Below are 12,134 nucleotides of genomic sequence, written 5' to 3'. Positions count from 1 at the left end.
CCTGGAACCAGTCTTCCACAGATACTGATGAATGACTGCACTTTGTTTTTACTCATTATCATCTTAGGATAGTCTTCTAGATTATATAACTGCTGGCTCACAAATAGAGAGCAGTGCAATTTTTATATCAAACTATCACTAAGAGTGCTTCCTATAACAGTTTGTTCTGAGTACAAATAAACCAAAGCAGTTTTATGAGACATTCATTAATCTGTTCTTTTCTCTAAGGCAGGGACAATTAACTGTTATTTTTTAAGGTTATTCTGTTATCCATTTTCTTGCCAGGTGAATTGATTCAATTGAAGAATTAATATTTTTGAAACTAATTCTTGTAAAACTAGATATTTTGTCTTATGTCCTGTACAAATAATTATATGGGACTTTTCTAGATTTTTTTCTCCTATTTTCATGTGCAACTATATAGCATTTTTCAGAAAACCTTTGAGCTCTCTTTCATTTTAAATCCTCTCAAATTTTAAAGTTTAATTTTTGTTTGTATTTTTTCCTACAGATTAAAGAATTTGCCCTTTAGCTTTACAAAGCTACAGCAATTGACGGCTATGTGGCTCTCAGATAATCAGGTGGGCATTCTGATTTTATAAGTTAATGGAGTTCCTATTTGTGTTATATAATTTTGCACTGTGATTTACATAGGGTCATTTAAGAGCAGCTATACAGTGGTACACGTGTAAATATATCTTTTATATAAGAAAAATCTCAAAATATTTAGAAGGACATAACTTTTTATAAAATAGGTATCGATATATAAGTAATGAATTCTGTTGGACTTGCCTAATTTCTCCTAAATCTGTGAAAATATTGAGAGATTAGGAAGTCAGACTCAAACTCTGACTTTAATAGCATTATCTCATACACTTGTCATATTTTATAGTGAGAACACTTAAAGTCTACTTGGTAATTTCAAGACTATAATAGTGTTATTAACTGTAGTCACCACGTTGTACAGTAGAGCTCTTGAACTTATTCCTCCTAACTTGACTTTTGTACCCTTTGACCAATATATCCCAATCCATGCTCCAGCCCACCCCTGCCAGCTCCGAAACCCACCATTTTACTCTTAGTTTCTTTGAGTTTATCTTTTTTAGATTCCTCATATAAGTGAAAATGTGTGACATTTATCTTCTTGTTTCTGCTTATTTCACTTAATGTCCTCTAGGTTCATCCATGTTGTTGCAAGTGACAGGATTTCCTGAATAGTATTCCATTGTGATTGTATGTGTATTTGTGTACACACACTACATTTTCTTTATTCATTCATCCATTCATGGGCACTGAGGCTGATTTCCTATTGTGAATTCTGCTGCAGTGAACATGGGAGTGCAGACATCTCTTCAACATACTGATTTTATTTCTTTTGAATATATATCCAGTAGTGAGATTGCTGGATTGTATGATAGTTCCATTTTTAATATTTTGAGGAACCTCCATAATATATTCCCACCAACAGTGTGTAAGGATTCCTTGTAAGTTGTTATAACAAAATAGAATATACAATTTACTGATCTTCTTAATTAAAAAATTAATGCTTGTTATTTAATGTTGAGCAATACTTTATAATAATTTATTTAAATCTCTATTTTCCCAGTGTTGGATACACTGGTCTCATATGATACTTATGAACTCTGCAGCCAAATTTTCTTGGGAAACTATATTGTATTCTAATTCTGGATTATATTAACAGCCCTGAGGTGTTAATACAGTAAAGAAACCCACAAGGATTCTTCATACTTTTTAACTGGGTATCCTTCTCTGTTCTGTTCTGTCTTGTTCCGTGCTGTACTTTTGTTTTTTTTTTTTTTTGAGACAGAGTCTCTCTCTGCTGCCAGGCTAGAGTGCAGTGGTGTGATCTCAGCTCACTACACCCTCCACCTCCCGGGTTCAAGCAATTCTCCTGCCTCGGCCTCCTGAGTAGCTGGGACTACAGGCATGTGCCACCACTCCCAGCTAATTTTTGTATTTTTAGTAGAGATGGGGTTTCACCATGTTGGCCAGGATGGTCTCAATCTCTTGACCTCATGATCCGCCCGCCTCAGCCTCCCAAAAGTGCTGGGATTACAGGCGTGAGCCACCACACCCTGCCTTGGGGACCTGTTTCTTACCTAGCCCTTACTGTTATCCCAAAAGCCTTAAATTTATGTTAATCCATGGTTATGAATAAGACTGTATTATTTACCTGCTTTGCAAATTTAGAGAGAATATTAAAATGATGATACATTTCCTTTATTAGAGGTTTTTTTTGTTTGTTTGTTTTTGTTTTTTGACAGAGTCTTGCTCTGTCACCCAGGCTGGAGTGCAGTGGCATGATGTTGGCTCACTGCAACCTCTGTCCCCCGGGCTCAAGCAATTCTCCTGCCTCAGCCTCCAGAGTAGCTGGGATTACAGGCGTGTGCCACCATGCCTGGCTAATTTTTGTATTTTTTTTAGTAGAGACGGGGTTTCACCATGTTGGCCAGGCTGGTCTCAAACTCCTGACCTCAGGTAATCCGCCCACCTCGGCCTCCCAAAGTGCTGGGATTACAGGTGTGAGCCACCATGCCGGGCCTTATTGGAGCTTTTTAACACAGGCAATTACTGTATCTGTTATATGTGGAACTGATTTCTCTTAATTGAATAGTGTATGTTTAAACTTGATTTGAAATTTTGCGACTAGATTCAGAAAACATTTGCTAGACCCCATCTTACGCCATTTACTAACTTCACAGTGAATGAGATGTACCTCCTGATCTTGAGGAACTCTTAGACTAATTCTATTAGTAGAGTAGCACTTTTTTTTTTTTTTTTTTTTTTTTTTGAGTCGGGGTCTTGCTCTGTCATCTAGGCTGGAGTACACTGGTATAATTAAGATTCAGTGGAATCTTCAACTCCTGGGGTCAAGCAGTCCTCCCGCCTCAGCATCCCAAGTAGCTGGGACCACAAGTGCATATCACCACGCCCAGCTAAATTTTTTTTTTTTTTTTTTAACGTTTTTAGTAGTGACAAGATCTCATGATATTGCCCAGACTGGTCTCGAACTCCTGGACTCAAGCCATCCCCCTGCCTCAGCCTCCCACAGTGCTGGGACTACAGGTGTTAACCACCATGCCTGGCCTGCAGTAGCACTTTTGTGGATAAATTAATGCCAGCAAATTATACCAGATGATTCATTTTAATGAAATTAACCAAGTATATGCTACAGTTTCTTCATATTTACAGTGTTCTTTCATTCTATTTACACTTCTCCAATTGATTTAAAACAAAAATTATATGTAGGAGTCTTTGTTCTTCAAAGTTTGACAGAATATTGAGTAAAACAAATCAGGTATGGCTAGAAAATTTCCCTTACCCTTACCATATGAAGCAATAATTTTGCTGTGAAAGAATGACATGTAGAGGAGAAGGTATACAGAGGTTTGGTTGTGAATTATAAAAATAAACTGTTCTACTATTTAATGTTTATGAAAATAAATTGCTCTGGTATGTAGAACAGTACATGCAGTAATATAATTTTCATGAGTTGCTGAAGGCATGAGCAGAACAATTATTTATTAATTCCCTCATCCATTTTGTGATTCTCAAGAACCATTTATTGAACAACTGCTTTGTGCCAGGCAGTTTAAAGTGGGAAGAACAATATTTAGAAAGTTACTTTAATACAATGTGGTTAAGAGACTTAATAGGACTAAGCTTTAGGATCAAAGATGGGGAAGATAACAGGGATGTAAAGGCGAATTTCTGAAGAGGAGGAAATGCCTGCAATGCCTGAATTATCTCTCAAAAAAGGAATGGGGCTGGGTATGGTGATTCACACCTCTAATCCCAGAGCTTTGGGAGGCTGAGGTGGGAGAATCTTTTGAAGCCAGGAGTTTGAGACCAACCTGGGCAACATAAAAACATCCCATCTCTGCAAAAAAATTAAAACATTAGCCAGGTAGGGTAGCACATGCCTGTACAAGTCCAAGCTACTCAGGAGGCTGAGGCTGGAGGATCCTTTGAGCCCAGGAGTTCAAGGTTACAGTGAGCTGTGAGCCTGTCACTGTACTCCAGCATGGGCAACAGAGCAAGATTCTATCTGTAAGATAAAGTTTTTTAAATAAAAAAGAGGAATAGGATTTTTTGTCTATTTTTTCCCCCTTAAGATTGGGTTTTCATGTGTTGCCGAGTCTGATCTCAAACTTCCAGGCTCAAGTGATCTTCCCACCCCAGCCTTCTGAGTATCTGGGATTATAGACCTGCACCACCATGACCAACTAGGTGTAGGATTTAAAGAAAAAAAGAGAGAACAGTGTTCTGGTTTGGAAGAATATCATGAGCATAAGCATTTAGGTGCAAAGCAGCGTAGTATATTCCATAACTCTACAAGCAGGTCATTGTGACTAGAGTATAACAGTGAGAAGGAAAAGGTAGAAAACGAGGCTACAAAGGCAGATAGAGATCAGTTGATGGAGGATCTTGTATGCCATGCAGAGAAACTTGTATTGTATCTCAAGGATGGCAAATAAGGTTTTTAAAAATCTTGTCCTCTTATCAATTATGAGTGGCTTCCTGAAAAATTGTGTTGCAGATTCTGACTTAAATTCAAGCTAGTGGAAAATTGCTGTGATTTGGGTGGCTGTGTAATTTATTGTCCCTAATAGGACACTTTTGGGGGAGTGAAAGGGGCTCCATTGATAATTACATGAGAGCAACATGTGTAAATTGTGTCTGTCTCAGGCAAAATGGACATTCGATCATTCTAGTCATGATCAATTATTCATATCTGCCATCAGTATAGAAGAAGTGATTTTTATGACACATATAGGATAATACGGGAACCAGTGTAATGTTGAACAGGCAAATAGTCTGATCTCATTGATATTTTAGAAAGGCCTTTTTGGCTGCATGGTGGAAGATGGATTCATCAGGGGTTAGTGCCAAGCATGAAGGCAGGGGAGACTGAATTGGAGGACATTGTCATACTCTGGGCAACAGAATATGTTGCCTTGAACTAAAGTAATGAAACAGAGTTGAGGGAAGAGCAGGTATTTTTGAGGAATAATTTAAAAGGTTGCATCAATAGAGCATGAAGAATGCATGTATGTGAAAAGAGAGTAAAAGCAAAGATGAGGGTCAGAGATTTGGCTTCAGTGACTAGGTGGATAATGCTGCCACAACCAGGAAAACTAACCACAAATGAAGAAATATGTTTATGGGAAGATGTTAAGTTCTAGTTAAACATGTTGACTTAGAAGTACCTTTGATATATCCAAGTAGCTATGTATAGAAACACGCTGGTGACCATGAACCTGACTTCATTTTCTTCTGTATGGTTTCTGTGCTCTTGGTTTCTCTATTTAAAAATTTCTAACCTTCAGAAATTTCTCAAAATTGCTCCTGAAGTCCACATTTTCTTTTTTCAGTACTATTATAGGTTTATTCTTTGTGCTTATTTGGAAAAATGTATTCACTTTATTTAAAAAGATTTGTGGCACAAGAAGAAATACACATTGGTGTTCAGCCTATGATCTTAATTAACTTTTTCTAGGGAATGGTTTCATAGCTTTTGTTGTTTCTCAAAAGGAATTATATAAAATTATATTTAAAAAACTTTTAAAATGTTAGTGATGGATGAATCCTGAGGAACACCAACATTTGAATGGCAGTAGACTAAGAGGCTTAAAGAGAGTAGCCATAGAAGTAGAAGGAGAACTGAACGATGATGGTCTCAATTAAGAGTGAAGAAACTGGCCTGAAGAAAGAAGTTGTTAATAAGATAAATGCTGTTGAGAAGTCAGTTCAGATTAAATCTGAAAAATATCCATTATATGTGGCAACTAGCTAAAGTAATTATAGAGGTATATGTCAAAACCCAGATTGAAGGAGTTTAAGGAATAAATAGATGATGAAATGGAATCACATAACGTTGATTACTCTTTTTTTAAAATTTATTATTATTATTATTATTATACTTTCAGTTCTAGGGTACATGTGCATAACGAGCAGGTTTGTTACATATGTATACTTGTGCCATGTTGGTGTGCTGCACCCATCAACTCGTCAGCACCCATCAACTCGTCATTTACATCAGGTATCCAATGCAATCCCTCACCCCTCTCTCCTCCCCATGATAGGCCCCAGTGTGTGATGTTCCCCTTCCCGAGTCCAAGTGATCTCATTGCTCAGTTCCCACCTATGAGTGAGAACATGCGGTGTTTGGTTTTCTGTTCTTGTGATAGGTTGCTGAGAATGATGGTTTCCAGCTGCATCCATGTCCCTAAAAAGGACACAAACTCATCCTTTTTTATGGTTGCATAGTATTCCATGGTGTATATGTGCCACATTTTCTTAATCCAGTCTGTCACTGATGGACATTTGGGTTGATTCCAAGTCTTTGCTATTGTGAATAGTGCCGCAGTAAACATACGTGTGCATGTGTCTTTATAGCAGCATGATTTATAATCCTTTGGGTATATACCCAGTAATGGGATGGCTGGGTCATATGGTACATCTAGTTCTAGATCCTTGAGGAATCGCCATACTGTTTTCCATAATGGTTGAACTAGTTTACAATCCCACCAACAGTGTAAAAGTGTTCCTATTTCTCCACATCCTCTCCAGCACCTGTTGTTTCCTGACTTTTGAATGATTGCCATTCTAACTGGTGTGAGATGGTATCTCATTGTGGTTTTAATTTGCATTTCTCTGATGGCCAGTAATGACGAGCATTTTTTCATGTGTCTGTTGGCTGTATGAATGTCTTCTTTTGAGAAATGTCTGTTCATATCTTTTGCCCATTTTTTGATGGGGTTGTTTTTTTCTTGTAAATGCTTGAGTTCTTTGTAGGTTCTGGATATTAGCCCTTTGTCAGATGAGTAGATTGCAAAAATTTTCTCCCATTCTGTAGGTTGCCTGTTCACTCTGATGGTAGTTTCTTTTGCTGTGCAGAAGCTCTTTAGTTTAATTAGATCTCATTTGTCAATTTTGGCTTTTGTTGCCGTTGTTTTTGGTGTTTTAGACATGAAGTCCTTGCCCATGCCTATGTCCTGAATGGTATTACCTAGATTTTCTTCTAGGGTTTTTATGGTATTAGGTCTAACATTTAAGTCTCTAATCCATCTTGAATTAATTTTCGTATAAGGAGTAAGGAAAGGATCCAGTTTCAGCTTTCTACTTATGGCTAGCCAATTTTCCCAGCACCATTTATTAAATAGGGAATCTTTTCCCCATTTCTTGTTTTTCTGAGGTTTGTCAAAGATCAGATGGCTGTAGATGTGTGATATTATTTCTGAGGACTCTGTTCTGTTCCGTTGGTCTACATCTCTGTTTTGGTACCAGTACCATGCTGTTTTGGTTACTGTAGCCTTGTAGTATAGTTTGAAGTCAGGTAGCGTGATGCCTCCAGCTGTGTTCTTTTGACTTAGGATTGTCTTGGCAGTGCGGGCTCTTTTTTGGTTCCATATGAACTTTAAAGCAGTTTTTTCCAATTCTGTGAAGAAACTCATTGGTAGCTTGATAGGGATGGCATTGAATCTATAAATTACCTTGGGCAGTATGGCCATGTTCACGATATTGATTCTTCCCATCCATGAGCATGGTATGTTCTTCCATTTGTTTGTGTCCTCTTTTATTTCACTGAGCAGTGGTTTGTAGTTCTCCTTGAAGAGGTCCTTTACATCCCTTGTAAGTTGGATTCCTAGGTATTTTATTCTCTTTGAAGCAATTGTGAATGGAAGTTCATTCATGATTTGGCTCTCTGTTTGTCTGTTACTGGTGTATAAGAATGCTTGTGATTTTTGCACATTGATTTTGTATCCTGAGACTTTGCTGAAGTTTCTTATCGGCTTAAGGAGATTTTGGGCTGAGACAGTGGGGTTTTCTAAATATACAATCATGTCATCTGCAAACAGGGACAATTTGACTTCTTCTTTTCCTAACTGAATACCCTTGATTTCTTTCTCTTGCCTGATTGCCCTAGCCAGAACTTCCAACACTATGTTGAATAGGAGTGGTGAGAGAGGGCATCCCTGTCTTGTGCCAGTTTTCAAAGGGAATTTTTCCAGTTTTTGCCCATTCAGTATGATATTGGCTGTGGGTTTGTCATAAATAGCTCTTATTATTTTGAGATATGTTCCATTAATACCGAATTTATTGAGAGTTTTTAGCATGAAGGCTGTTGAATTTTGTCAAAAGCCTTTTCTGCATCAGTTGAGATAATCATGCGGTTTTTGTCTTTGGTTCTGTTTATATGCTGCATTACGTTTATTGGTTTGCGTATGTTGAACCAGGCTTGCATCCCAGGGATGAAGCCCACTTGATCATGGTGGATAAGCTTTTTGATGTGCTGCTGGATCCGGTTTGCCAGTATTTTATTGAGGATTTTTGCATCGATGTTCATCAGGGATATTGGTCTAAAATTCTCTCTTTTTGTTGTGTCTCTGCCAGGCTTTGGTATCAGGATGATGTTGGCCTCATAAAATGAGTTAGGGAGGATTCCCTCTTTTTCTATTGATTGGAATAGTTTCAGAAGGAATGGTACCAGCTCCTCCTTGTACCTCTGGTAGAATCAGCTGTGAATCCATCTGGTCCTGGACTTTTTTTGGTTGGTAGGCTATTAATTATTGCCTCAATTTCAGAGCCTGGTATTGGTCTATTCAGGAATTCAGCTTCTTCCTAGTTTAGTCTTGGGAGAGTGTAAGTGTCCAGGAAATTATCCATTTCTTCTAGATTTTCTAGTTTATTTGCATAGAGGTGTTTATAGTATTCTCTGATGGTAGTTTGTATTTCTGTGGGGTCGGTGATGATATCCCCTTTATCATTTTTTATTGCGTCTATTTGATTCTTCTCTCTTTTCTTCTTTGTTAGTCTTGCTAGCGGTCTATCAATTTTGTTGATCTTTTCAAAAAACCAACTCCTGGTTTCATTGATTTTTTTGGAGGGTTTTTTGTGTCTCTCTCTCCTTCAGTTCTGCTTTGATCTTAGTTATTTCTTGCCTTCTGCTGACTTTTGAATGTGTTTGCTCTTGCTTCTCTAGTTCTTTTAATTGTGATGTTAGAGTGTCAATTTTAGATCTTTCCTGCTTTCTCTTGTGGGCATTTAGTGCTATAAATTTCCTGCTACACACTGCTTTAAATGTGTCCCAGAGATTTTGGTATGTTGTATCTCTGTTCTCATTGGTTTCAAAGAACATCTTTATTTCTGCCTTCATTTCGTTATGTACCCAGTAGTCATTCAGGAGCAGGTTATTCAGTTTCCATGTAGTTGAGCGGTTTTTATTGAGTTTTTTAGTCCTGAGTTCTGGTTTGATTGCACTGTGGTCTGAGAGACAGTTTGTTATAATTTCTGTTCTTGTACATTTGCTGAGGAGTGCTTTACTTCCAATTATGTGGTCAATTTTGGAATAAATGTGATGTGGTACTGAGTAGAATGTATATTCTGTTGATTTGGGGTGGAGAGTTCTGTAGATGTCTATTAGGTCTGCTTGCTGCAAAGAGGAGTTCAATTCCTGGATATCCTTGTTAACTTTCTGTCTCGTTGATCTGTCTAATGTTGACAGTGGGATGTTGAAGTCTCCCATTATTATTGTATGGGAGTCTAAGTCTCTTTGTAAGTCTCTAAGGACTTGCTTTATGAATCTGGGTGCTCCTGTATTGGGTGCATATATATTTAGGATAGTTAGCTCTTCCTGTTGAATTGATCCCTTTACCATTATGTAATGGCCTTCTTTGTCTCTTTTGATCTTTGCTGGTTTAAAGTCTGTTTTATCAGAGACTAGTATTGCAACCCCTGCTTTTTTTTGTTCTCCATTTACTTGGTAGATCTTCCTCCATTCCTTTATTTTGAGCCTATGTATGTCTCTGCATGTGAGATGGGTCTCCTGAATACAGCAAACTGATGGGTCTTGACTCTTTATCCAATTTGCCAGTCTGTGTCTTTTAATTGGAGCATTTAGTCCATTTACATTTAAGGTTAATATTGTTATGTGTGAACTTGATCCTGCCATTATGATATTAACTGGTTATTTTGCTCGTTAGTTGATGCAGTTTCTTCCTAGCCTCGATGGTCTTTACATTTTGGCATGTTTTTGCAATGGCTGGTACCAGTTGTTCCTTTCCATGTTTAGTGCTTCCTTCAGGGTCTCTTGTAAGTCAGGCCTGGTGGTGACAAAATCTCTAAGCATTTGCTTATCTGTAAAGGATTTTATTTCTCCTTCACTTATGAAACTTAGTTTGGCTGGATATGAAATTCTGGGTTTAAAATTCTTTTATTTAATAATGTTGAATTTTGGCCCCCACTCTCTTCTGGCTTGTCAAGTTTCTGCCGAGAGATCTGCTGTTAGTCTGATGGGCTTCCCTTTGTGGGTAACCCGACCTTTCTCTCTGGCTGCCCTTAAAACTTTTTCCTTCATTTCACCTTTGGTGAATCTGGCAATTATGTGTCTTGGAGTTGCTCTTCTCGAGGAGTATCTTTGTGGCGTTCTCTGTATTTCCTGAATTTGAGTGTTGGCCTGCCCTACTAGGTTGGGGAAGTTCTCCTGGATGATATCCTGAAGAGTGTTTTCCAACTTGGTTCCATTTTCTTCCTCACTTTCAGGCACCCCAATGAGACGTAGATTTGGTCTTTTTACATAATCCCATACTTCTTGCAGGCTGTGTTCATTTCTTTTTCTTCTTTTTTCTTTAGATTTCTCTTCTCGCTTCATTTCATTCATTTGATCCTCAGTCGCTGATACTCTTTCTTCCAGTTGATCGAGTCGGTTACTGAAGCTTGTGCATTTGTCACGTATTTCTCGTGTCATGGTTTTCATCTCTGTCACTTCGTTTATGGCCTTCTCTGCATTAATTATTCTAGTTATCAATTCTTCCACTCTTTTTTCAAGCTTTTTAGTTTCTTTGCGCTGGGTACATAATTTCTCCTTTAGCTCTGAGAAGTTTGACGGACTGGAGCCGCCTTCTCTCATCTCGTCAAAGTCATTCTCCGTCCAGCTTTGATCCATTGCTGGCGATGAGCTGTGTTCCTTTGCAGGGGGAAATGCGCTCTTATTTTTTGAATTTCCAGCTTTTCTGCCCTGCTTTTTCCCCATCTTTGTGGTTTTATCTGCCTCTGGTCTTTGATGATGGTGACGTACTGATGGGGTTTTGGTGTGGGTGTCCTTCCTGTTTGTTAGTTTTCCTTCTAACAGTCAGGACCCTCAGCTGTAGGTCTGTTGGAGATTGCTTGAGGTCCGCTCCAGACCCTGTTTGCCTGGGTATCAGCAGCAGAGGCTGCAGAAGATAGAATATTGCTGAACAGCGAGTGTACCTGTCTGATTCTTGCTTTGGAAGCTTCCTCTCAGGGGTGTACTCCACTGTGTGAGGTGTGGGGTGTCGGTCTGCCCCTAGTTGGGGATGTCTCCCAGTTAGGCTACTCAGGGGTCAGGGACCCACTTGAGCAGGCAGTCTGTCCGTTCTCAGATCTCAACCTCCGTGTTGGGAGATCCACTGCTCTCTTCAAAGCTGTCAGATAGAGTCGTTTGCGTCTGCAGAGGTTTCAGCTGCTTTTTTGTTGTTGTTGTTGTTGTTGTTGTTGTTGTTTAGCTGTGCCCTGTCCCCAGAGGTGGAGTCTACAGAGACAGGCAGGCCTCCTTGAGCTGCTGTGAGCTCCACCCAGTTCTGATTACTCTTTAAGAAGGTTGGATGAGAAGAAAATGGAATGGAACGTAAAGAAATTGATGGCTAGCAGCAGGAAAAGTGCAGGGATCCTTTAATATTGGAGAGCATGTTTACAGGTTGTTGGAAAGAAGCTGTGTGACGAGTAAGATTAAGAATTTGAGGGCCAAGTGTGGTGGCTCATGCCTGTAATCCCAGTACTTTGGGAGGCCGAGGCGGGTTGATCACCTGAGATCAGGAGTTCAAGACCAGCCTGACCAATATGGTGAAACCCCGTCTCTACTAAAAATACAAAAATTAGCTGGGCATGGTGGCATGCACCTGTAGTCTCAGCTACTCAGGAGGCTGAGACAGGAGAATTGATTGAACCCGGGAGGTGGACATTGCAGTGAGCCGAGATCACTCCACTGCACTCCACACTCCAGCCTGGGCGACAGAGCAAGACTCTGTCTCAAAAAAAAAAAATGAGAAGCAGTTGGATAATGGGTCGAAAATGATAGAAAAGCTATGCCA

At 39.0% G+C, this 12,134-nt stretch overlaps 1 protein-coding gene across 9 annotated transcripts in view; it reads left to right on the top strand.

Moving 5' to 3' along the window:
• ERBIN (erbb2 interacting protein) overlaps positions 1-12,134 on the top strand; it is a 150,612-nt gene that overhangs the window by 98,812 nt on the left and 39,666 nt on the right. For all 9 annotated transcript variants that reach the window (XM_007974011.3, XM_007974003.3, XM_007973987.3 and 6 more), the window contains one exon: positions 512-581. In XM_007974011.3, coding sequence (XP_007972202.1) covers positions 512-581 — 70 coding nt within the window. The remainder of the gene's footprint in view (positions 1-511; positions 582-12,134) is intronic.

The sequence above is a fragment of the Chlorocebus sabaeus genome, chromosome 4, assembly GCF_047675955.1.
Source record: "Chlorocebus sabaeus isolate Y175 chromosome 4, mChlSab1.0.hap1, whole genome shotgun sequence".
Classification (NCBI taxonomy): Eukaryota; Metazoa; Chordata; class Mammalia; order Primates; family Cercopithecidae; genus Chlorocebus; species Chlorocebus sabaeus.
This window is presented reverse-complemented; position numbering and strand designations above follow the sequence as displayed.